Genomic DNA, 26,113 nt, shown 5'->3' on the forward strand with positions numbered 1-26,113 from the left:
GTCACGACGTCCGAGACAGTGTGGGCGGGGCTATAGCCAGAGCGAGGTGCGGAACGCATGCGACGGTTTCTGGAAGTGAGTGCACCAGCTTTGCACCGAGGGAGACAGAGGAAGTGCAGCATTTAACATCACGGCAGGGGCGGGCCGGCTCCTGCGATGTTATTACTGTACTGTACTGCGCACAGACAGGGACTTCCTGTGAATGAGTTACACAACTGCACGTGCAGTGTTGGAACTTGGCTGGACGCTTTCTCCCCCTCTCTGACGACTTAGCACCCAGTTCTCTCCTCTCAGACACTGCGTGCACCCTATTCCCTGTGTTTACACACTATCCCCTCACTCCGTGACACTGCATGCAGGAAGAAGGGAAAGGACGGATCCCAGTCCATCCGTCACCTATGCGGACCCTTGTATGCACCCTATTCCGGTTTCTCTCACTGCGTTTATCCTATCTCTTCCCTCGTGTAACACTGCAGGAACCCTTACCGTCCCGTCACAATGCATTGCACCTTACCCCTTCTCTAACATTGGGCTATACTGCATGAGCACTGCACGGACCCTATTTCCTTCTCTAGCACCCCGTTCATCCTATACCGCCCCCTTTTTCCAACATTGCCTGTCTCTCCACCCCGTCACCCTGTATGCACGTTGCCTTCTCTAGCATTTGCACGAAAGCTGCATGGCTAAGCGCAAAAGCTCTGTGGATGCTTCTACCAAAACAGAAAGCAAGAAAGCCAAAAGTGGAGTCAGCGCTGAGGTCAAGGCTAAGGCTGCAAAACGGAGAACAAAAGGTCAGTTACCCTATGGCACCAAACTCTGCTTAATTGTAAAAGATGCTGAAATAGTTATTAGGTCTCTGGTGTCCACTTTTACCATGATTTTGTTCTTTGTCAGAATTATGGATTTGTAGAGGTAACTGTCTATTTCCCCTTTATTATGGAAAGGGTACGTAGTCTGGGAGGTTTGTTAGATGCTGGACTAACTTTTGAGGACCATATTTCTCAGTTGGTCTCTTCTTTATTATTTACAGTTAATTAAAACTTAATACACCGCTTCCCCACTACATCGACCGAAGCACTTAGCACTGGTTTCTGCAGCCAGCTCTGGGCGCCAGACTTACGCCTGCTGAAATCTGCTGTAAATCCTGGCATCCAAGTTGGACACAAAGACCCATTACTCTATTTATTTATTTATTTATTTATTTATTTATTTATTTATTTATTTATTTATTTATTTGTTGCATTTGTATCCCACATTTTCCCACCTATTTGCAGGCTCAATGTGGCTTACAATTTTCCGTCATGACTTATGCCATTTCAGAGTATAGATACAATTGGTAATATATATAGAACATGGATGATATAATGAACAATCAGGTAAAAAAGGGAGAACATACAATTGGAATCATATATTGAACATGGATTACATAGTAAATTAGGCAGTACGATATAGGGAAAAAATAGTCTGATTGTTAAACAGATAATGGAGAATTATGGTTCTAATTAAGAGTCATTATGGTACGGCATGTCAAAGAGATGTGTCTTCAGTGCTTTACGGAAGTTTGTTAGGTTGTGAATTATTTTCAGGTCAAGTGGTAGAGCATTCCACATTTGCGAACTCAAGTAAGAAAAGTTGGACGCATGTATTACTCTATATTTTAGATCTTTACAGCAGGGGAAATGAAGATTTAGGAATGTGCGTGCTGATCTTTTAGCATTCCTGGGTGGTAGGTCAATGAGGTCTAACATGTAGGTCGGGGCATCACCGTGAATTATCTTATGCACCAAAATGCATATTTTGAAAGTTATACGTTCTTTAAGAGGAAGCCAGTGCAAGTTTTCTCTTAGGGGCTTAGCACTTTCATATTTTGTTTTTCCAAATACAAGTCTGGCTGCAGTGTTTTGGGCAGTTTGAAGTTTTTTTAATGATTTGTTCTTTACAGCCAGCAAAAAGACCATTGCAATAGTCTAAATGACTCAGCACCATTGATCGTACCAAATTACGAAAGATTCCTCTAGGGAAGAAAGGTTTAACTGTATAACACTGTGCTCAATGTTTTGGACCGTCCATAGCCATGTTCCCTTCTGGGTTGCACACTGAGGACCTCTTTTACTAAACCGTGGTAGTGATTTCCATTTGGCAATTCTGACGAAGCTCATTCATAGTAAATGGGAATTCTCGGCATTGCTGCGCTGGGAATCACTAGTGCAGTTTAGTAAAAGAGGCCTTATGAGATTTAGGCAACCCATTGGCATAAGAATAACACACAGCCAGATATGCACGCAAATCCTAATTGGTTCCAATTAACATCAGTAATTGGTTGTTAGCATCCAGTCATTGATGGTTACCACCTCGTTAGTTAAGTTGCGTACACATCTTGGCAGTGTGTCCAAATTTGGGCACTGTATATATATAATCTGGGGGTGTCTATGTGGTACCATGTAAGGTTGATTTTAGTAGATCTGACAATTCATCTATACACAGAACCAAATTACGACAGTCTTATTTATTTATTTATTTTGGTGCATTATTACCCCACATTTTCCCACAAGAGCAGGCGCAATGTGGCTTACATTAATTCATGAGGATACAATACAGGGAAGCAGGGTCGTAGCTGCTATGGGGCCATGGGGGCATGGGCCCCCATAGATTTGGCCCTGGACCCCCCTGCTGGTGACCCTGCCAACCTGCCGCCTGCTACCTTTGCTGGCGGGGGACCCAAACCCCTGCAAGCCGAAGTCTTCTTCCTTCGTTTGGTGCAGGACGTCAGACTCAGTCAGAAACCAAACGAAGGAAGAAGACTTCGGCTAGCGGGGTTTGGGGGTCCCCCGCCAGCAAAGGTAGGTGACGGCGGGCGGGGGGTCGAGAGGGTCATCGGCCGGGGGGGTGGTCAAAGTTGTTGGAGGTGTCGGCAAGGGCGGGGGGGTCGGTGTCAGCAATGGCTGGCGGGTGGGGGGGGCTAAAATGTGCCCCCTCACCTCGGCTCTGGACCCCCCTACCAATGAAGTCTGGCTACGCCCCTGCAGAGAAGGCACAGTTACAGATTGTGACAAGAGGGGATGGAACATGGGATAACACGGGGTGAATGTTAGGGGCAAAGCAACCAGCGAATAACCATGTACAGTCAACAAGAGAGAGAGGTTAAATGTAGGAGTTGCCAGTGGAATAAGCCTTGTCGAATAAGAATGTTTTTAAGGACTTCTTGAACAGTTGGTGGTCGACTAGCTCTTTTAGTTGTTTTGGCAGAACATTCCAGGCGTTTGGACTGATGTAGGGGAACGACAAAGCAAAAAGGGTGTTGTATTTAACCTTTTTGCAGCTGGGATAATGCAGATTGAGGTAGGACCTTACAGTTATTAGCGCATTTCTAGATGGTAGATTGATTAGATTAAGCATATATTCAGGGGCTTCACCATATATTATCTTGTGTGTTAGTGAGCAGATTTTAAATGTAATACGATCTTTTCCAGGGAGCCAATGCAGTTTAAAACGTAGTGGCTGAGCATGTTCAAAATGCGATTTGCCCATTATTAGCCTTGCTGCCGTGTTTTGAGCTGTCTGAAGCCTTTTCAGAATGTAGTCCCGACAACCAGCATATATCCCGCTACAGTAGTCTTATAACCCACAAAATACCAAACGTTCACTGCAGGTAACAACAGACAAAAGCTGAACAAACATCAGGAATTACAGTACTTTAAACCTATACAATAATTTTCAAAAAATACACCATTACCACAAATTAGTAACATTTCTTAAAAAGAAATGTCTTAAGAGCGTTCCTAGACTGAAGATAACCACACATTCTTAAAAGAAAAGAAGGGAGAGAATTCCAAAACCATTCAGCCTGATAGGAAAAAGTAGATTGAAAAAATCCTCTTTGCCCTTTACATGGCGAAATGAAGGAAATTGTAGTAAAAATTGATTTCTCGTAGATCTAGAAACAAAATCATTTAGAAAAACAAGATGAACACCTAAATAAGCAGGAGTCGATCCATACAATGCTTGATGAGTCAAAGCAAATGAACTTTCAGCCCATTACTTGCAAGGTTGTAGTATTTGTCTGCTTCTGAACAAATGTAGTTATACTTTATCAATAAAACCATTTTTGCTCCACAGTGCATTCATATTGAGGTGAATTACATGTACATTTCATGCTAATTGTATTTCAGATGTGATATATAAGATTCTGACTGTGTTTTTCCTCTCATAAAATATGTCAGAATAACAGTATTTTATAATGCTATATAGAGATACATAATATAGCCATGGTACACCTTCCAGCATGTACAAGAGACCAGCCAGTTTTTCAAAGCTTTTTCCTTGCATGGGTTTAACGTCAGCCTTCAGTGTGCTGGTTTCATTTTGTGGTTGAAGCATAACGTTATGTAGTTCTCCATTAGTGCTGCACCTGTTGCTTCTGGGGCCTTTCTTACAGGAAGAAGTGGATAAACTTATTCTTCTGAAGTCAGATGTTTCTGTGTACAACATTCTAAAGTGCAAGGAGGCATGAAAACTGTATCCTCTGTTTATTGCAAGACTATCAATCATTTCATAGTATTTTCTACTTATGCGGAAAGGAGTTGCATGAAGATGAAATTTGGAAATTACAGAATAAATTTTAACTCTCCAAGGGTATCGTCAGACAATTTTCAGTTTGCCTATGACCTCCAGTCGTGATCTTTTTCTGATGTGTAGCAGCTGTATCCACATTACTCCATAATTAATATACATTTTTATAGTGTTTTCCATGTAGACAAGATTCCAGACCTCTAAAGTATTTTGTGTCTGGAAATATTTTTATTGATGTTGACTCCCCCACCCCACGAAAAAATAAATAAATAAAATAAATGGTGTGCTAGTCCTAAGCAGCCATCAATCATAATATTTCACAATAAGGTATCAGTAAAAAGCAAAAGACAAGAGTGGAGTGGGTGACAAAATGGCAGGAGTCCCTTTATTAACCGTTCTTCAATCTGACTGGACACAGACCATGGTCGCCGCATCTCAAAAAAGATATAGTGGAATTAGAAAAGGTGCAGAGAAGGGCGACAAAAATGATAAAGGGGATGGGACGACTTCCCTATGAGGAAAGGCTAAAGCGACTAGAGCTCTTCAGCTTGGAGAAAAGGCGGCTGAGGGGAGATATGATAGAGGTCTATAAAATAATGAGTGGAGTTGAACGGGTAGATGTGAAGCGTCTGTTCACGCTTTCCAAAAATACTAGAACTAGGGGGCATGCGATGAAGCTACAATGTAATAAATTTAAAACGAATCAGAGAAAAGTTTTCTTCACTCAATGTGTAATTAAACTCTGGAATTCGTTGCCAGAGAATGTGGTAAAGGCAGTTAGCTTAGCAGAGTTTTAAAAAGGTTTGGACGGCTTCCTAAAGGAAAAGTCCATAGACCATTATTAAATGGATTTGGGGAAATGCACTATTTCTGGGATAAGCAGTATAAAATATTTTGTACATTTTGGGGATCTTGCCAGGTATTTGTGACCTGGATTGGCCACTGTTGGAAACAGGATGCTGGGCTTGATGGACCTTTGGTCTTTCCCAGTATGGCAATACTTATGTACTTATGTGAATGAAGAGTCACTTTACTGGAACCCAACTGAAACCAGCGCTGACTGAGCTGGTGAGCTGAAAACCCAAAGGAGCAAAAGGAAGGTTTCTGGCACTAATGTGTGTGTGTTTCCCTTTTTCCCTTCTATTACCTGTTGTGACTCACTTTTTTTTATAAACACATCATTGTCGTGGCCCTCAGTGGAGCACAGCTGCAGGAACATTTTCCTAAGAATGTTTAGTAAGTTCATGACCATGAGTACTTTATATATGTTTCCCCTTTTACCAAAGGTGATCCTGGCAATGTGTTTGAAGAGAATAAGGCTTCTGTGAAAAAGAATCTCCCCCGGGCTCTCGGAGAGAAAAGTGTGAAAAGAGCTGTTAAATCTGGAGCTCCGACGTCAGCAGCGGGAGCTGTGGGGCACAAGAAGAGAGGGGCAAAGTCTCAAGGAAAGAAAGAACAGGCTGTAAAAAATGAAGGCAGGCAGAAGACAGAGGAAACGTCACAGTAAGTAACATAACATACATGGAGGGCCATTTTCGATATGACGTCTAAGTTTGACTTTTGGACGTTTTGCGAAAAACGTCCAAAATCCGAATAGGAAAGAAGGTCATTTTCGGAAGAGAAAAACGGCTGTCTTTTGTTTTCGAAAATACGGTTCCAAACAACATTTTGTGATTTGGACGTTTTGTGTTTTGGTCCTTTTTCAAAAAAAAAAAAAAAAAGGTGCACGTGCAGAAACGCACAAAATCAAGCCATTGGGATATAGGAGGAGCCAGCATTTTTAGTAGACTAGTCCCCCTGACATCCCAGGACAGAACTAGGACACCCTAGGGGGCACTGCAGTGGACTTCAGAAAATGCTCACAGGTACACATCTCACCGTTGCTCCCTTACCTTGTGTGCTGATCCCCCCCAAAACCCACTACCCCCAACTGTAACCACTACCATAGCCCTTACAGGTGAAAGGGGCACCTTTATGTGGATACAGTGGGTTTCTGGTGAGTTTTGGAGGGCTCAAAGTTTCCACCACGTGTAACAGGTAGAGGGAGGTAGGAGCCTGGGTCCACCTGTCTGCAGTGCCCTGCACCCAACACTAGACTACTCCAGGGACCTGCATGCTGTTCTGATGGACCTGAGTATAACATCCGAGGCTGGAAAGTAATGTTTTTCATCACGTTTTTGGGGGATGGGGTTAGTGACCACTAGGGGAATAAGGGGAGATCATCCCTGATTCCCTCCAGTGGTCATCTAGTTATTCGTTTTAAAAACAGGTCTAGCTCAAAACGTCTTAGTTTTAGTCCTGGACGTTTTTGATTTGTTCCATTATGGCTGAAAAATGTCTAAGTCTTAGGAACGCCCATGTCCCACCTGAACACGCCCCTGATACGCCCCCTTGAGATTTGGACGTACTTCTGACCGACTTCATAGAAAAACGTCTAAAAAATGGCTTTTGAAAATACTGATTTGGACATTTTGCCCAACAGACGTGTAAAATTATTAATCACGATTAATAATTTACTGCCCTTCCTGCCCTCACGCATGCACACATGCTCGGTTGGTCCGATATCTCTCTCTACCCTCCCGAACCGCTGGCTCTCTCCCCCCTCCCTTCCCGGTTTATACTCCCTTTTTTTTCCCCCAGTAAATCTTAGCCCTGCAGCAGTAGCAGTATTGAAAATAGAGCCCCTCCCTCTGAACCTGCCTGAGGTGAGGGTTACATGCCCTGGGGGCACTGGAATATATGTTCCAGGCACAGCGTGGTTTGATTTTAAAGGTGTTGCGTCTGCTTTGAGTGCACAGTCTTTGATGAATGGTGTTATCAAGCCAGTGATTTCCATATTGGGAAAGATTCTATATAAAGCATGGCGAGTGGCACACGTTAAATTGTGCTAGTCAATTGAGTAACAAATCAGTTAGTCATGATAATTGGCCAATAACCAATTATCATCACTAATTGGCAATAATTGAAATTTACGCACACTTCTTTTAGGCGTGTTCTAAAAAGAGGTGCGCGTAAAATCCAACATGTGTAGCTGAAAAGGTAGCAGCCATTGCAATAGTATGGGCGTATCAGGGATGTCAATCACGTTTACGTACGTTGTAGAATTCAGGGGAAAGCGTGTACATTTAGGTGCAGGTATTTATACCAGGTTTTCAGCAGTGTAAATGGCCATACCTAAATGTACGCGCTTTCCCTCGGCCTATGCACTATTGTGTAAACTGCGTCTTACTCTAGACGCAGTTTATAGAATAGCGCTACACACGTTATTCTGACATGCCTATATTTAAGACACCTTATATAGAATCCGGACCATTATGTGCAACGGGGAGTTCCTGGATGTTTTATGGGTTAATTTACAGAAATGCAAATGAAAAGCCCAGAACAATCTGTGTTTAAACTGTTGCTGTTCCTGACTTTGAATCTGAAAAATGACAGATGTATTGGAAGTTTAAAGATTCAATCTACGTGAGATGCCTGACATTAAGGTGCTCATTTTCAAAGCATGTAGACTTACAAAGTGCTTTGAAAATGAGCCTCTAAATGTCTAGAACCCTTGACATGTTGAAACGGTGTGTTTTTTTTCCTGCCTGTAGCTGTTCACTTCAGATTCCTAAAGAAAGAAAATCTGGGAATGATCCTGCTGCTTCCAGAGACTCCGAGGATGAAAGTGAAGATGATTGGGAAGAGGTGGAAGGTACATTCACCATCACAGCTCCATCTTTTGATTTTCTTGTTCTGGTAGTTGCTGTTGTCCCATGTCCCACCCTCTGCACCTTATCTCCTGGTGCTGGAAACAGTATTGACGATTCTCTGTTTTTATATGTGGCTTGGGTTAGTCTAATGGTAATAGAGACCCTGATCACAGTCTGCAAAGGGCCACGTGCTGAGCTTGGCTTACTTGGTTTTAACTCATCTAAGAGTGTCTTAAAAAGCTGATCCAATGTCATAGTCCTGCTGAATTGTTCTTTCACTAACGGACCGGATTTAGACAGTAGAAGGTGTGCCTGCCTTTAATGTAAACTCTGCCAAATTACGCCACTGATAGCGTTAAGAGAAGAGCAAGACTACATGAAGGGACAGACAGCCCCCAGCATCACTGTCTGAGGGTGATATTTTCACTGGTTCCATTTAATTGTAGAGTTCATGATAATTCTCCTGTTTATTTTCTGATGTTAGAACTCCCTGTGTCGGCTCCTGATGGGTTGGGATCGGCTGCTTGTCCCGAGCTAGTGCCATCTATTAATCCAGTGGAGATAGAGATTGAAACCCCAGAGCAGGCAAAGAAGAGAGAGAGAAGGTAAGGCCGTTGGCAGTGTGTGCCTCTTACTGTCTCACAATATTCAATTGCCTAATTCATTTTGCCTTGCTGTTTGCCATTTCAGAGAAAAAAGGAAGGCAGAGTTTGAGGCGTATCTGCGCAGAATGATGAATCGTTTCAATAAAGATGTGCGAGAGGACACACACAAGGTGGGAACCCCCTGCGACTGCAGACATTTCAGTACATCTTAGCCCAAATATTTCTTCACTCAGCATGTAATTAAACTCTGGAATTCGTTGCCAGAGAATGTAGTAAAAGCGGTTAGCTTAGCGGGGTTTGAAAAAGGTTTGGATGGCTTCCTAAAGGAAAAGTCCATAGACCATTATTAAAATGGACTTGGGGAAAATCCACTGCTTATTTGTAGAATAAGCAGCATAAAATGTACTGTTTTAGGATCTTGCTAGGTATGGTGTACAGCGCTGCGTATGCCTTGTAGCGCTATAGAAATGATAAATAGTAGTAGTAGTAGTACTTGTGACCTGGATTGGCCACTGTTGGAAACAGGATGCTGGGAATTGTTGGACCTTTGGTCTGTCCCAGGATGGCAATACTTATGTACTTATAGTCGATGTAGCTTGTAGTACAATGATACCACACCACCCCGTCGCACTCTGGAAGGTTAATCATGCATCCTGGTGTTCTTGTGTGCTGTCAGAACAGCTCAGAATGGTTTTGGCTTCCCTTACGTTCTCTTAAAGAGCAGGCAGGCAAGTGGCCTTGTGTCACACTTTTCTCTCCTTCCCAGGTGCACCTGCTGTGTTTGCTGGGGAATGGTTTCTATCGGAACAGGGTCTGCAATCTTCCTGATCTTCAAGCTGTTGCTCTCTCCATCATCCCTGATAATTTCACCAAAGTGCCAGTGGATCATGTGGATGGTCTCTATCTCTCGAACCTGCTGAAGTGGTGAGATGTGGAAGAAAAAGTACACAGAACTGGTTTTCTGGCTTGAAAACTGGACAGTGAAACAAGGCAGGATACCAGTCTGAGTGCTGGCTTAACAGAAAGATTGGGGCAGACTTCATTTTTTGAAGAATGTCATTCTTAAATGAGCATTGGTTGTCACTTATCAGAGGTGTCTGTGAAGAAACTGAGATAATTCATCCATGTGGTAGAACATTAGAAGGCAGCTTGTCATAAGGCCAGTACCACTTTTAATAAGATGAAAATAGGACTGGTGTTTAAAGCAAATTCCATTTCTTAAATCACAGTCTCCTGGGTAAATGATTGCAGGACTTCTAGTTAAAAAATAATGTGTGCTGGAACTGCTTTAGTGCTGCGGTATTAACCCATTGGAGCTGGAGTTCAAAGTGCTAGTGTTGGTCCTGGAGAAAACTGGAATTTCTGGATAGTTCTTGGAGGGATTTATCTGGGTTACTACAGATTCCCCCGATTAAAAATGGTCTTCCTCAGGACTTTCACAGTGTGTGTACTTACAGGCTAGATTAAAAGGAGGCAGTACTGGGGTGTGTTTACACCAGAGGAATCGGTAGCTCATGTACTTTCAACGCTTAAATGGTCTGTGCTGTTTGCTCCGATCCACCACCCACAGAAATAGTTTTATCAAGTTTATTAAAAGCTTATACCCCGCCCATCAAAAAAATGTCTGAGCAGCTTACAGTGTAAGAGGGGGAAAAAGAGGAAAATGGAGACAATCAACAGAGCAAGAGAATGAGGGAAGAAGTACAGTATAAAAAGAAAAGCAAAGGGGGCAACACAAGAAGGGGGGTGAAGTAAGGGGGCTACTCTTTATGCATATATTTGTGACTCATTGTCCAAGGGAAATTATCTTAAGTAGCTTCCTTGTGAAAATCAGCTGCATGAGAAGTAGTAAACCTACTGAAAATTGGGTTGTGGTGGCTATTTATTGACTCAACAAAGAAAAGCCTCACAGTTATATTGAACAGGTTATCTACAAAGGTAAGAAATCAGCTGTTGTGTGCAGGAAGGTTGTTTAACCCATTAGTGCCCAATGTTCCCATTTGAGCACTTATTATGGGAACATTGGGCACTAATGGGTTAAATGAACAGATTCTGCCAGGCAAGTAGTAAACGAAAGCCTTGCTCTTTCAGGTTCATTGCCACCTTCACCCTGAACGCAGAGCTGTCCGCGGATGAGAACGAATCCCCGCAGTCCACGTTGGAAAGACGGTTTGGGATCTTCTCTATGAGAGACGAGGGAGAGATGTGCCACGTAGGTGTCCCTGTCATTCACAGATTTGGAGACCGCTGATGGGGTTTGGTCGCTGAGTTGGCATGATGGCGGGGGGTTAGAGTAACCAGAAAGAAGATGCCCCCATCCCATCCTTCAGGGAATGGCAGGTGGTTGCACAGCTCAGTCTTAGTGTCTTTGCATTGCTTAGCTAAAGTGAACAAGAACAGCCAATCAGAATTCACAGCTCCTGCTCAAAACTTGCTGTTCTTTTGGGGGGGGGGGGGGGGGAGAGGGGTGCTATTTAAGAACAAGGGACATTGATATAACTGTTAACAGATGGAGGGAATGAGTACAGAGAATGTGTTTGCAAGAAAGGAAAAGAGGGGAACAGCACAGGAATAAATGAAACCTCTGAAGACCCAACTTCAGAGCCCGTTTTACTAAGATACGTAAGCGTCTACACGAGCCCAACACGCACCAAAATGGACCTACCACCCGACTACCACGTGGCTCTTGCGGTAATTTCATTTTTGGCGCACGTCTGAAAAATATTTATTTTCTGGAGCAAGTAGCAGATGGCGCACAGGTCATTATCGCCAGGTCTATAGCTGGCGGTAAGGTCTGAGACCCAAAATGGACGTGCGGCAATTTTTATTTTGTCGCACGTCCATTTTCGGCAAAATAAAATAAAAGAGGCCTTTTTTACAGTTGCGCTGAAATATGATTCTGTGCGCGCCCAAAACCCCCGCCTACACTACCGCAAGCCATTTTTCAGCGCGCCTTTGTAAATGAACCCCTCAGTGTCCTGGCCTTCCAGCTTCTTCAAGGGGCTACAATGCCACCAGCCTTCCTTTACAATTGCCCAGGCCCTCTCTGTTCATTTATCACAGTGGCAATTCTTGGCCAGGGAGCACGGACCACCTTCCCTCTGTAACCAGTGCACGTGAATCATGAATTTGGGCACTGAGTGTTACCTTGTTGTCATTGTTGAGTCTCCCTTCCCACTGAGAAGACACACATGTCCTGATGCAGCATCAGCCTGATGAAAACAAAATGCAGCGTCAGGTGAGCAGCTGTACTGCTATGGATTTTTACAGCCTGCTTCACTGACACAGACTACTCAATAATTACTGTGGATTCTTTTGGATTCGTATTAGGTACATGAGACCTTTATTAGAGGTTCTAAAATCTACAATGATTAAGATATATACACACAATGATTAGCTATATAACTAAAAAGAAACCATACCTATCTATAAACAATCATTACATCACTGGTCTCTACATCTAAGCAATGCTAAGAGTTCCTAGACCAGAAAAAGAAGCAATAATACATACATACAACATCACTGGTCCTTACATCATCCAGGCTCTTAACATCAGCTGGGGGGCCCTGTTCACAGTGAAAGCCAGGAGTGTCTTTGACCAGGAAACATGGTTCTCTGCGCAGTTCGTACGTTACTCACAGAAGAGCTCCCAGTTTCACTGAAAGAAACTCCCCTTTTTATTAGGCTTAGAACTCATGTTCAGAGCTAAGGAAAATTACAGAATACTTCTCTGTTTAGGTAAACAAGCCATACTGTGGGAACGTGGTCACATGTTTCCTAGTCCAGGTGGCCAGTCTGAACCCGAAAACAAGCTCCTTCTTTCCCTTCACATAAATTAATTAGAGCTGTGTCTTATCTTCTACATTCCAACTTATTTTCACATAATCAAAGTTAAACAATCATTTTTAAACAGAATTACTTCTAATCACAAATACAGACCCTGAGTGCACTGGTCAGTCAAGGCAGAGTTGAAAAACAATCTTTAAAATTCACTTCCACTACAGCAGCATAATTTAGCATGAGTGGTGCTGCTTGTAAATGTCTTTCTGTTACAGGTAGATGTAAACTCTGCCAGTTTATGATGTTGGCTTTCTAGTCTCGCTAGATGTTACTGTCTCTGTTCCAGATGCTTCTGATTATCCTTCGAGCCTTGCAGCTGTTGTGTCGGCTAGTTCTGTCTCTACAGCCCATTCCTCTGAAAGAGCCTGCGGGAAAGGTATAAAACACAGAGCCTGGGACTGACCTTTTTTCAAGGATCGTGGTATATAAGAATTTTTCAGTCAAAATTCTAGATTATGTGGATCCACAAAACACAATTTGCTTTAATTCAGTATTTCCCAACCCTCTTTTGAGGTTCATCTCTCCAGTAATTGCTACAATAAACGTGTATAACGGAGATTTGCATGCAGTCAGTTCCCAGCATATTCCAGTCCGTTCTTTACAGATATCCTGAAAATCAGACAGGTTTATGCCTCCAAAAGAGGTTAAGGAAAACAAAGGGCCCGATATTCAAAGTGAGTTAAGCGGGCAGAAGAAGCTCCAGGCTGCCCAACAACTGCTGAATATCAGCTCTGACTGGCCCAAAAAAAGTGAACAGGTCAGGGTCAGTACTAGGGGAGGCATTAGGGAAGAGCTGATAGGTATGTGGATGCTGACAAAATTCAGTGCCAGCACCCGTGTAACTAAGCAGGTGAATTTAGTACAGCTTAAAAGCTGTCCTAAACTCAGGCACTTAACTCTTAGCCACATTGAGCCTGTAAATAGGTGGGAAAATGGGGGATACAAATGCAATAAATAAATAAACTCTGCAGACCTCCTTCCTTCCTTCCTCCTGGCTCACAACTTTAATACCTACCCCCACCCCCATCTCGGTAGCATCCCCCACCCCATGCCTACCTTCAATCCCTGGTGGTCTAGTGGGGGCGATGGGGGAAGGAGCGAAACCCCCTTCACTCCTGCCCCTAGTGGTAGCATCCTGAAAATGCATACTACTGCAGTACTGCGAGGCTGCCAGGAGAGGTCATGGCAGTCATATTGAGGAAGCCGCCACTAGGGGCAGGAGCGAGGGGGGTTCCCTCCTACCCCATCGCCCCTGCTAGACTACAAAGGATTGGAGGTAGGCTGGGGGAGGGATGGAGGTTCTTAAGGTGGTTGGGGGGCGGGGATAGTGCTGGGCAGACTTATAAGGTCCATGCCCTGAAAAAGACAGGTACAAATCAAGGTAAGGTATACAGAAAAAGTGGCACATATGAGTTATCTTGTTGGGCAGACTGGATGAACCGTGCAGGTCTTTTTCTGCCATCATCTACTATGTTACTATGTTAAGATCGTGGGTGGGGAAGGAAGGGGGTGGCTGTTTCAGGGGGGTCCGACAGGGCTTGGGAGGCCTTTCAAAAGGGTTTTAAAAGTTCTGCAGGTCCTGCATTTGGCCCAGCACTGAAAATCTGAGGCTAATTTAGCTGGTGACAGCATTTTTAAAAATGCTGACTGCCACTGCCTAAATAGCAGCCGATTGGCTTCTATTTATGTAACAGAGTGAGTTCACTATATTGCTGTATTTTTAATATTCACTGACTATTGATTCAACCAAGTTCTTATCAGGAGAAGTTTTCTTTCAGTATTGCCTCCTCAATTACTGTAATAATGAAGGCTTGTCAACTGTGATTTTATTTCATGTTGGTAAGGCTATATTCTTATTTTCTTTGCCACTCTTCTTTTTATACAGGGCAAAATGTCTCCCAGAAATAAGTCATCCAGGACTTGCTCAGCCGGTCCCAGAGGCTCCAACAAGGGAAAGAAAGAGGCAGCAAGGAGAAATGACGCAGGAAAACAGGAGAATACTCTGTCAGGGGAGAGCAGCGAGGAAGAGGCAGATGAGAAGCCCGAGATGCAAACTCCTTCAGGGACCAAGAGAGCGGCTGCTGCTGCAAAGAACAGTAGAAGATGCTCCAAAAAGCAAGCGGGGGCCGGCGAGGGTGAATCCAAAGCAGAGGCAAAAAATAATCGTCGCAGAAGGGTGGCCTCAAAAGTATCTTATGTAGAAGAGAGCAGAAGTGAAGACTCCAGTGACTCAGATTTTCAGTTTTCAGAGAGTGAGGATAGTAATATTTCCGATGGGGAATACGGAAAATCATCTAGGGTGCAGAAGAGGTCATCAGGGACTCAAAAGATAAATGCGGCAAGGCAGAGTGTTGGAAAAGCGAAGCCCAGTGCAGAGACTGCTGAGCAAACCTCTTCCAAGAAGAGGAACAAGATCGTTTCTAGTGATGAGGAGGAAGAGGTAAGAGTCACGGCAGTTGCAGAAGGCACAGACCAATGGGTGGAGGTTTTCCTGGAGCGTGACAGTAAGTGGGCATGTATAGACTGCATTCATGGCGTGGTTGGTCAGCCACAACTGTGCTATAAACTGGCCACGAAGCCAGTGATGTATATTGTGGGAATTGACAATGGTGGCTACACAAAGGACGTTACGCAGAGATACGATACCGTGTGGATGACCTCAACAAGGAAACGCCGCATTGACCCAGAGTGGTGGAGAGAGACATTAGAACCTTATAGAAGTCCGTTCACTGAGAGTGAGAAGAAGGAAGACCTGGAGGTAAAGTAGCATGCCGTTTGCGTCACTCCAGCTAATCATCCAATATTCTGTGAGTCTCAGGGGGTCTCCAAAGACAGTAAGAGAAAGGCAAGTGCAGTTGTGTTGCTGTCTCCTGACAACTAGAAGAAAATGAGAAATCGTGCTTTCTAAGCTGTGGTAAAAATGGCCCTGAGGTAGCGGCGGGGGCTGTTTTTGCCACGCGCCGGGGCCCTTTATACCGCAGCGGGTAAAAAGCCCCCTAAAAAAGACATGGCCATGCTTTGAGATTATTCTTACCACATGGCCACGAAGGGGGGAGCAATTACAGCCACCCATTGAGATGTTGATAAGGGCTCCCATGGTAACCAGGTAGCGATTACCGCCAGGTTAGCATCGCACAAGAAATTACAGAATTATTTTCCGTAGCGCCGGAAATGGTGCGCGCTCGAGGCAGAACTATCACTGGCGTCCGCGTTCGGCCGGCAGTAGTTCTGGGTTGTTGCGCTGCAACCCTTTAGTAAAAGGGCCTCTTAGTTTCAGGGTTATGCTACTGTAAAATGTGTTTAGACCAGGGGCGTAGCCAGACACCCAATTTTGGGTGGGCCTGGGTCCAGGATGGGTGGGCAGAATAACTTTGCCCTGTCCCACAAGTGACTTGGTCTCTCCCTCTCTCTCCTGCATGCCATTTGGTCTCTCAAATATCCTCCCTCCCTCGCATGCAGCAACTATTATTATTATTATTAGCATAGCACTACCAGACGCACGCAGCGCTGAACACCTGACATAAAGACTAATACACACTGCTCATGTTGGCCCCACAGCCTTCCCTCTGATGCAACTTCCTGTTTCCGCATAGGTGGGAATACATCAGAGGGAAGGCTGTAGGGCTGGTGCGAATAGTATGTATCAGTCGCTGCTTGCTGCAGGCGAAGATCTGCTATTTACAAGGTATGCAGGAGGGACAGTTGTTGGGAGTTTTTGGCTGGTCAGGCTTAGGGATCCCTGCCAGCCACATCATAGGTGTGCTGCTACTGGGTGGGCCTGAGCCCAAGGTGGGTGGGCCTGGGCCCATCCAGGCCCACCCTTGACTATGCCACTGGTTTAGACAGACATTTCTACTTAGTGAACTACGTACACTTTCGAGAAGAAAAGGCTTGCTCCCTTTCCAGCGGCCTGCTGAGAAGCTGTGCGCTCTCATAGCAGCTTGCTAATAGATTGGGGGAGGAGTTAGAAGGTAGGAATGTATATATTACATTTGACCCTGTCCACCCCTGAGGAGCATTTGTACTCTGACGACTGTTGGTCAACAAAGTTGATATTTCTCTTAAAGAATGATTTGCTACCCATCAGTTTGTTGTAAGCTCTTCTTCCTTAGCGTATGCAGCAGATGAATCCAAGAACTGGTGGGTTGTGTCCATCTTCCAGCAGGTGGAGATAGAGATTACAAAGCTGAAGGCAGTGATACCACACGGCCAGCTCCTCCTTCACCTCAGTACATCTCTATTTCCAGCAGGTGGTGGACGGCGCGTCAGCAGCTCCTGGATTTGTCTGTTGGGGATACTCCTGGGTCCTGTGGGCCAGTTGAGTTTAGGGGTGTCTGGCTGGTGGTGCTGAATTTGGGGATCTATTCAGATCCTATCCAAAATATGTGTTACTGAAGTCTCATCTAATACTTATAGGAAAAGATTACTTGTATTTTATGTGCAGTGATGTGTTTTGAGGCTAGCTCCGCTACAACTATTGGTTCATTAGCAAGATTTGGGTAGCGATAGAGGTGGTGGTAGAATCAGGGTTTGAGTTACCTGGAAATATTAATCCTGAAATTAATTGGTATCGGCAAACACGAGTGGCTGATTAAGATCAACACTGACTCAAGCTGCAGTGACTATACTTTGTCTGTAGTAACACACATAGCTGGAATTTTTCTTAATTTTACTGCAGTGTATACAAACATTAGTCATTGGTTCAGTTCTGTTTTTACGATGTAAACTGTTTAAATTAATTGTAGCTTCACACTAAACTCCTGGACCAGCCATTACCAACTTCCATCACCGAGTTCAAGAGTCACCCTCTCTATGCACTGAAGCGACATCTACTGAAGTATGAAGCCATCTATCCTGATACTGCTGCGATCCTGGGATACTGCAGGGGAGAAGCCGTGTACTCCAGGTGACCACACACTTCAGGGGACACTGGGCGAGGGAAGCAGGTTAGAGGTTGAGGTATGCTGGCTGAGGGGATATGGCAGGGAAGATGTTGGGTAGGTTGGGTGAGGGGATACTGCATGGGAGAGGTGAGATGGTAAGAGGGAGTTATGGTTCGAATAGCTAGCGTGAAATGCCACCAACAAAACAAAAAGGTTGGAAACATGTCAGCATGTTTTGGGTCCATTTGGTCCGAAAATTAAACAATCTGAGCCAGTTCAGTATGAAATTCATTCTAAAGAACAAAATTACAGAGCATATACAAAAGCATGGATTAATGAGACAAAGCCAACATGGATTTAATCAAGGGAAATCTTGCCTCTCCGATCTACTATATTTCTTTGAAGGGGTGAACAAACGTGGATAAAGGTGAGCCTTTCGTTATTGTATATCTGGATTTTCAAAAGGCATTTGACAAAGTACCTCACGAATGACTCCTGGGGAAGTTAGAAAGTCATGGGATAGGAGGTCATGTTCTATTGTTGATTGAAAACTGGTTAAAAGATAGAAGACAGAGAGTGGGGTTAAATGGTTAGTATTCTCAATGGAGAAGGGTAGATAGTGGGGATCCCCAGGGGTCTGTGCTGGGACTGTTGCTTTTTAACATATTTATAATAGATCTAAAGATGGGAGTAACTAGTGAGGTAATTAAATTTGCTAACGACACAAAGTTATTCAGGTACTTGCAACCTGGATTGGCCAATGTTGGAAGCAGGAAACTGGGCTTGATGAACCTTCGGTCTGTGCATGTATGGCAACCCTTATGTTCTTATACTCAATGCTGAGCCAAAATGATCAAGTTATTCTGCTGAAAATGTGGCCAGTCTGGGTCACTAGGAAGCATCTGGCTGACTCCAAAGAGCAAAACAAATTAAACAAATTAAAACCCGACTATTCTAACAGCCTTTGTCACATCTGGCAATAAATTCCACAGTTTCATTGTCCATTGAGTGAAAAAATATCTTCCCTAATTCCATTGAGTGTCCTCAGCTTTTTGTTGTACTTGAAATAACTGCTGCCTGTTTACCTGTTACTAGTCCACTCATGATTCTTTCATTGGCTGCTTCTAGTCTTGTGTTCTTTTCTGTCATCTGACATTCCTCATCACTCGTTGACGGCCTCATAGTAATTCTTTGTCTCGTCTTGGCTTCCTTAGAGACTGTGTACAAACGCTGCACTCCAGAGACACCTGGTTGAAGGATGCACGTGTGGTGCGTCTTGGGGAAGTGCCTTATAAGGTAAAATAAAATCACTAGGTATATTAGAAAACGGTTTTACAGAACATAAGAGCAGAGTGAGAGATTTCAGAGGGATCTTGTTACTCTTATAATAATAACATAAGGAGCCAGTCCTGGCTTGTCACCTTTCCTACAGAGACTGTCAGATTGCAGACTCCCTTTTCAACCGCCCCAGCTGACCCAGGCAGCCAAAGATCTTGCCTAAGCTTGGAAAGATTCTCTTGCATCCCACAGTTGGACTCTCTCCGTCTGCTGTAATGGGCTAGTTTTAAGGAGGAAGCAGAGAAGTGCAGATTTTACACACTGCAGGTTTTAGAAACCGAAGTGCTGAAGTTTTCATTTAGACCAGGGACACATCCAGCCAGTCAGGTGTTCAGGATACCCACAATGAATATGCTTGAGGTAGAGTTTCATACAATGGAGGCAGTGCATGTTTGTTGTGGATATCCTGAAAACCTGCCTGGGTGTGTCCTGAGGACTGGGTTGAGAACCCCTGATTTAGACAGTATATAGACATCTGTATTTATATATAATATACAGTGGGGGAAATAAGTATTTGATCCCTTGCTGATTTTGTAAGTGTGCCCACTGACAAAGACATGAGCAGCCCATAATTGAAGGGTAGGTTATTGGTAACAGTGAGAGATAGCACATCACAAATTAAATCCGGAAAATCACATTGTGGAAAGTATATGAATTTATTTGCATTCTGCAGAGGGAAATAAGTATTTGATCCCTCTGGCAAACAAGACCTAATACTTGGTGGCAAAACCCTTGTTGGCAAGCACAGCGGTCAGACGTCTTCTGTAGTTGATGATGAGGTTTGCACACATGTCAGGAGGAATTTTGGTCCACTCCTCTTTGCAGATCATCTCTAGATCATTAAGAGTTCTGGGCTGTCGCTTGGCAACTCGCAGCTTCAGCTCCCTCCATAAGTTTTCAATGGGATTAAGGTCTGGTGACTGGCTAGGCCACTCCATGACCCTAATGTGCTTCTTCCTGAGCCACTCCTTTGTTGCCTTGGCTGTATGTTTTGGGTCATTGTCGTGCTGGAAGACCCAGCCACGACCCATTTTTAAGGCCCTGGCGGAGGGAAGGAGGTTGTCACTCAGAATTGTACGGTACATGGCCCCATCCATTCTCCCATTGATGCGGTGAAGTAGTCCTGTGCCCTTAGCACAGGAACACCCCCAAAACATAACATTTCCACCTCCATGCTTGACAGTGGGGACGGTGTTCTTTGGGTCATAGGCAGCATTTCTCTTCCTCCAAACACGGCGAGTTGAGTTCATGCCAAAGAGCTCAATTTTTGTCTCATCTGACCACAGCACCTTCTCCCAATCACTCTCGGCATCATCCAGGTGTTCACTGGCAAACTTCAGACGGGCCGTCACATGTGCCTTCCGGAGCAGGGGGACCTTGCGGGCACTGCAGGATTGCAATCCGTTATGTCGTAATGTGTTACCAATGGTTTTCGTGGTGACAGTGGTCCCAGCTGCCTTGAGATCATTGACAAGTTCCCCCCTTGTAGTTGTAGGCTGATTTCTAACCTTCCTCATGATCAAGGATACCCCACGAGGTGAGATTTTGCGTGGAGCCCCAGATCTTTGTCGATTGACAGTCATTTTGTACTTCTTCCATTTTCTTACTATGGCACCAACAGTTGTCTCCTTCTCGCCCAGCGTCTTACTGATGGTTTTGTAGCCCATTCCAGCCTTGTGCAGGTGTATGATCTTGTCCCTGACATCCTTAGACAGCTCCTTGCTCTTGGCCATTTTGTAGAGGTTAGAGTCTGACTGATTCACTGAGTCTGTGGACAGGTGTCTTTCATACAGGTGACCATTGCCGACAGCTGTCTGTCATGCAGGTAACGAGTTGATTTGGAGCATCTACCTGGTCTGTAGGGGCCAGATCTCTTACTGGTTGGTGGGGGATCAAATACTTATTTCCCTCTGCAGAATGCAAATAAATTCATATACTTTCCACAATGTGATTTTCCGGATTTAATTTGTGATGTGCTATCTCTCACTGTTACCAATAACCTACCCTTCAATTATGGGCTGCTCATGTCTTTGTCAGTGGGCACACTTACAAAATCAGCAAGGGATCAAATACTTATTTCCCCCACTGTAGATATGATATATCAGTGGTTCCCAAACCTGTGCTGGGGAAGCCTAGCCAATCCGATTTTCACGAGTTAGACTTGCATCTTTTACCTGGGTTTGGTAGCATGGAATGTTGCTACTCTTTGGGATTCCATATAGAATGTTGCTACTCGGGATTCCACATGGAATGCTGCTACTCTTTGGGATTCCACATGGAATGTTGCTACTCTTTGGGATTCCATATGGACGACTACTTGCCCTTTAGAAAAATGCTGAAAGCTCATCTCTTTAAGCAAGCCTATCCTAATGTCCCAACCTAATCTCACCAACCTCCACTCCCAATTCTGTTCTGACTTAGATGACGGACCTCATCATTGGTTTTATTTACCCCACCTCCCCATTCCTCCTCTACTCATCCCATTCTTCTCTTCTCCATCTCCCCTTTATTTTATACCTCCTTACCCCTTTTCTCCCAAATTATACTATCCTATCCTGTCTACCCTCGCTTATCCTAATCATACATTATCAAGCTCAACTTATCATACACTATCAAGCTCAACTATAATGTTTTGAAATTTCTATTATATGACTTTGTATTTCAATTTACTATGTAAGCCGCATTGAGCCTGCATTATGTGGGAAAGCGCGGGGTACAAATGTAATAAATAAATAATAATAATGTTGCTACTCTTTGGGATTCCATATGGAATGTTGCTACTAATTGGGTTTCTGCCAGGTACTTGTGACCTTGATTGGTCACTGTTGCAAACAGGATACTGGGCTACATGGACCATCAGTCTGACCCAATATGGCTATTCTTATGTTCTTATCTCTATTGCACATCTAGCTCTAATTCATTGTGGGTATCCTGAAAACCTGACTGGCTGGAGTTCCCCAGGACATATATAGTCATTGGGGGGGGGGGGGGCATTTCATAGGAAGATGAATTAGCTCTGATAGATAAAGTGTGTGTGTGTGGGCTTTGCAAAGTCAGAGGTGAGATGCAGAATTTGTTTTGCACAGATGGTGAAGGGCCAGTCTAACCGGGCACGGAAGGCACGCTTGGCTGACCCTGTAAAGCAAGATACCAATGACCTGGCTCTGTTTGGTCTCTGGCAGACGGAAGACTACCAGCCACCAGTGGCGGTGGATGGGAAGGTACACCAACGCATGCATAAAATATCTCCGAAATAGGATGCATTTCTTGATACCTTATCCAAATAGTTTATAGCCCCAGGTCAGAAAATGAAATGTGTAAATCTTCAGAGCTTACAAAGAATGAATTAGAAAACAAGGTGGTGGGGGGGAGGGGGTTATGTAGCTATGTTATATCCAGTTGTGTTCCGTACGTTATATGTGGATATATACAACACTAATAAAAAGAAAAGCAGTATTTGATTTCACGTCTTGGGTTAGCTCCTTGCGTTTCACCTTCTCTTGTGAGATTTTTCCAGCCATCAGTAATCGCTCCGCGTCCTGTCAGAGACTGAGGTTGCCAAATTTCTACCAGTTCTGCTCTCTCCTCTCTCGTAGGTTCCTCGGAATGAGTACGGCAACGTTTACCTGTTTAAGCCCAGTATGTTACCCATTGGCTGTTGCCATCTGCAGCTTCCCAACCTGCACAGGGCTGCTCGGAAACTGGACATTGATTGTGTCCCAGCCGTCACCGGATTCGACTTCCATTGTGGCTTCTCACACCCAGTGTATGCGGGATCCACTTTGCTAACTAAGGGGGGGGGCGGGGGGGGTCCATGTACTAAAGTTTTTCTCTCACTTTATGTCTTTGGGGAAAATGCATAGTACATAGGGTTGTAAATTCTCTTCATATGCAGGAAACATGGATATCATAATTCTTATAGCTTGGATCACTAATATTCACTTCTGGTCTTCAGGGCTGCAAACAGGTTTTGGTTTTCAGGTTCTTTTCAGTGAAGATGCAATGGATATATTTGTATGCATGCTACCTGCACTCTGTGTAAATCTGTCTTATGTATATTTAGGGGCATCCTGGAAACCCAGTCTATCTGCAGCCCTCCAAGCTCATGAATGAATATATAAAATGACAGCAGATAAAGACCTGTATGGTCCATTCAGTCTGCCTAACAAGATAAACTCATAGCATAATATGATGCAATACAAGTGATCTGCCCAAAGAGGATAAATCTATAACTAAGGGGGGGGGGGGGTTATGATGCCTTCTTTTCTTTATAGAATACTTGCACAAGTGCCCAAAACCACACTGACAGTTAAAGGCACAAGCACTCAGAGCAGCACATACATTACATTACTCTCAATTTGTGTGTTCTGCTGTCATTGAATCATGGTGTGTACATTTTCACTAGTCAGTATTCTATAAGAGGTCAGTTATCTGTGTAAGTGGCCACTTATGCACTTTCTTGCCATCCACGTCTGGGCAGCTCCTTATAAAATCTCCCTAGCCTGGTGTCGTCTTCTTACATTTATGTATCGGAGCTGCAGCACTCAGGAAGGCCCACTGGTTTCCTGATGGATTTCTTTTCCCGTTGCACTGGGACCTATAACTGCAGATGTTTGACTAAGGCCAGTGTAACCCACACTAGAGAATGACCCATCCCTGCCCGGTCTCCGTAGGCTCTGTCCTCATCTGCAGAAGCCTCGATCACTGATAATTTTATATTTAAATCTTTTTTTTTATTAAAGTATAAAAAGGAACAATATTCTGTGCATCTGTTGTTTATAAATCACAAATAAAAAACAATAATAAAACACCACCACCACCCTTTACCCTTCTGACCCCTACAATAGCTGACTTATACTACCCCAAGGAACCCTAATCCACCCTGTTAAAATGTCCAGGGGTACACAATACAACCCGCTCTGTATGCCCTAGCAGGGGAGAAATATACCCTACGAAGCACTGTTATGATTTTTTTAATCTGTGGATGAATGTCATCAACAATCTCAGGATTCAGTCTAGCTCTTCTGTCTTCCACAGTCCTGCCTACAGTAGAAAATGTCTTCTCAGATGATGTGGTCGGCACTTTTGCTTGTTTTTTTCCAAAAAAATGAAAACATTGTCATCCATACCACTCAAACATAAATAACTATCCAATTCATTAACAGCCTTCAAAATAGAGAATGACACAGGGACAAAGTTTGTCCCCATCCTTCCCCATAGGCTTCGTTACCACGGGTCCCCATCCCAATGTCATTCTGTAACCCACACAACTTCTAAAGTGGTGTTATAAGACTTGTGCTAAGACACATTGACAGAATTTTCCAGAAGCTCACTTTGCTTTCTATGTTCTGAAAACCATTCAGGATGCAGGGCACAAGCTCTCGGCAGCATCCTCAGACCCTACTACTACTATTAAACATTTCTATAGCGCTACTAGACTTACACAGCGCTGTACAAATCAACATGAAAAAGACAGTCCCTGCTCAACAGAGCTTACGATCTAACATAAGGCAGAGGCTGCTACTTTCTCTCTTCCTCCCCCCCCTCACCTGTTTGCTTTCTGCCTTCTAGTACCAATGGCTATATAGTGTGTGATGAACACAAGGATGTGCTTTTGAGTGCCTGGGAGAATGAGCAAGCAAATATAGAAAGGAAAGAAAAAGAGGTAAGTCACCCGTGGTATCGCATGCAAAGAAAGAGGCATGTAGGCTTCCTTGCTGTGTTTCTTGACTGTTAGCTATCACACTGTACAGGGAATTTTCTCTGTCTCACTTAGAAACGAGAGAAGAGAGCTCTGTCAAACTGGAAACTGCTGGTGAAAGGACTTCTCATCCAAGAGCGACTGAAGCAGCGCTACGGTAGTAAGGTAACTCAGCGCATCTGTCAGTGGGAGGAAATGGGGCGATTCAGCTGGAGCTCCTGGGGCGGAGTATCTCCTAACATAACAGTGGTCTGCCTGTATCTGATCGTTTCCAGCAGGAGGCGACAGGATCTGCAGCAGCAGGAGGAGCTGAGTTTTCTTCGGATGAAGATGGAGCCGGGCTGGAGCCTGCAGCTGAACATCTGACTGTGTCCTGGCCACAGAATCGGCAGGCTGAAGAGCAGAAAGAAGCCAGGCCAGTGAAAAAGAGCAGACGGGAGCAGAAAGGAAATGCCAGCTACCTGTTTCCGTTTGAGAAGCTGTGACTGGTGGGATTTAACGGGAGCATTAACGACTTGTAAACAGTCTGAGGGAGATGCAGTACGGGCATGTGTGTACAGGCCACTATCGGGATAACAAGACAAGAGAAAGATGCCAAAGATGGCAGATGTAGGGTGATACCCATAGTATATATGATTGAGCTAGAAGCCCTCTGCAGCTGGATGATCTGGTAGCAGTCTTTAGCAATAGCTTGCCATGTTAGTTTTTATAATCTGCACTGGCCATCTGGGTTTGGAATTTTGCTACTCAGCTCGCCAGCCCCTTGGTCCTGATCTTGTATCCTATGAAACATGTTTCTTCATCAGATTAAAAGAAGATACAACACTTCACAGAATAAGCAAGAGATTGTACCAGTATCCACGCAGGGTCAAGAGAAGTTCAGTTGTAGTGAACAAGTAAAAAAAGTAAGAAAAATAGTTTTAGCACTTATAGTTATGCCTGAAAAGAAAATGACATTTTGTACTTTCGTTTGTGTAGAGGGAAAAAATTAAACAGTTTTGAAAGTATGGTCTCCTATGTGTTTTCTGTGGTGCGCAGTAAAATGTGGAGCGGCCTTAAACACTCCCATGACAAGTAAACTGATATTAAAACAAGTAAGCAAAGCATGCAGATTCATGGCTTTGGAAATGCTTTCCAGTAGTGATTTACTGGACTTGGCGATGAGGTTCTTATTTACATTTGAGTAGAGACTATGCCACTGTTTCCCAAACCTGGTCCTGGAGGCTTCCCAGCTAGTCAGGTTTTCAGGATATTCACTAAGAGAGATTTGCATGCAGTGGAGGCAGTGCTTGCAAATCTCATGAATATTCATTGTGAATATCCTGACTAGCTGGGATGCCTCCAGGACCCCAGATTTGGTAAACACTGTACTCGTTCCTCCGCGTGTTGCATATTCAAATTCTATATTACAACTACAAAGAAAACCAGTCTCATTATAAAATTTGGACACATTTATATTCATTAATTTTCAAAATAGATTTTTTT

At 44.0% G+C, this 26,113-nt stretch overlaps 1 protein-coding gene across 3 annotated transcripts; it reads left to right on the top strand.

The window, feature by feature from the left end:
* The first annotated feature begins 69 nt into the window (after nucleotides 1-69).
* On the top strand, nucleotides 70-25,635 carry XPC (XPC complex subunit, DNA damage recognition and repair factor). Of its 3 annotated transcripts, none has more exons than XM_030205659.1 (16): nucleotides 70-791; nucleotides 5,856-6,072; nucleotides 8,163-8,263; nucleotides 8,746-8,866; nucleotides 8,952-9,036; nucleotides 9,633-9,790; nucleotides 10,958-11,078; nucleotides 12,993-13,082; nucleotides 14,592-15,464; nucleotides 17,452-17,612; nucleotides 18,804-18,885; nucleotides 22,014-22,148; nucleotides 22,524-22,693; nucleotides 24,499-24,592; nucleotides 24,704-24,793; nucleotides 24,907-25,635. In XM_030205659.1, the coding sequence occupies exons 1-16, from the start codon at nucleotides 680-682 to the stop codon at nucleotides 25,111-25,113; spliced, it is 2,817 nt and encodes a 938-aa protein (XP_030061519.1). In that variant the 5' UTR covers nucleotides 70-679; the 3' UTR covers nucleotides 25,114-25,635. The 3 variants fall into 3 exon arrangements, with proteins under 3 accessions (XP_030061519.1, XP_030061518.1, XP_030061520.1); XM_030205658.1 differs by having other exon boundaries at nucleotides 71-791; nucleotides 24,904-25,635; XM_030205660.1 differs by lacking the exon at nucleotides 22,014-22,148 and having other exon boundaries at nucleotides 71-791; nucleotides 24,904-25,635.
* Nucleotides 25,636-26,113: the final 478 nt, after the last annotated feature.

The sequence above is a fragment of the Microcaecilia unicolor genome, chromosome 6, assembly GCF_901765095.1.
Source record: "Microcaecilia unicolor chromosome 6, aMicUni1.1, whole genome shotgun sequence".
In the NCBI taxonomy this organism is placed as follows: Eukaryota; Metazoa; Chordata; class Amphibia; order Gymnophiona; family Siphonopidae; genus Microcaecilia; species Microcaecilia unicolor.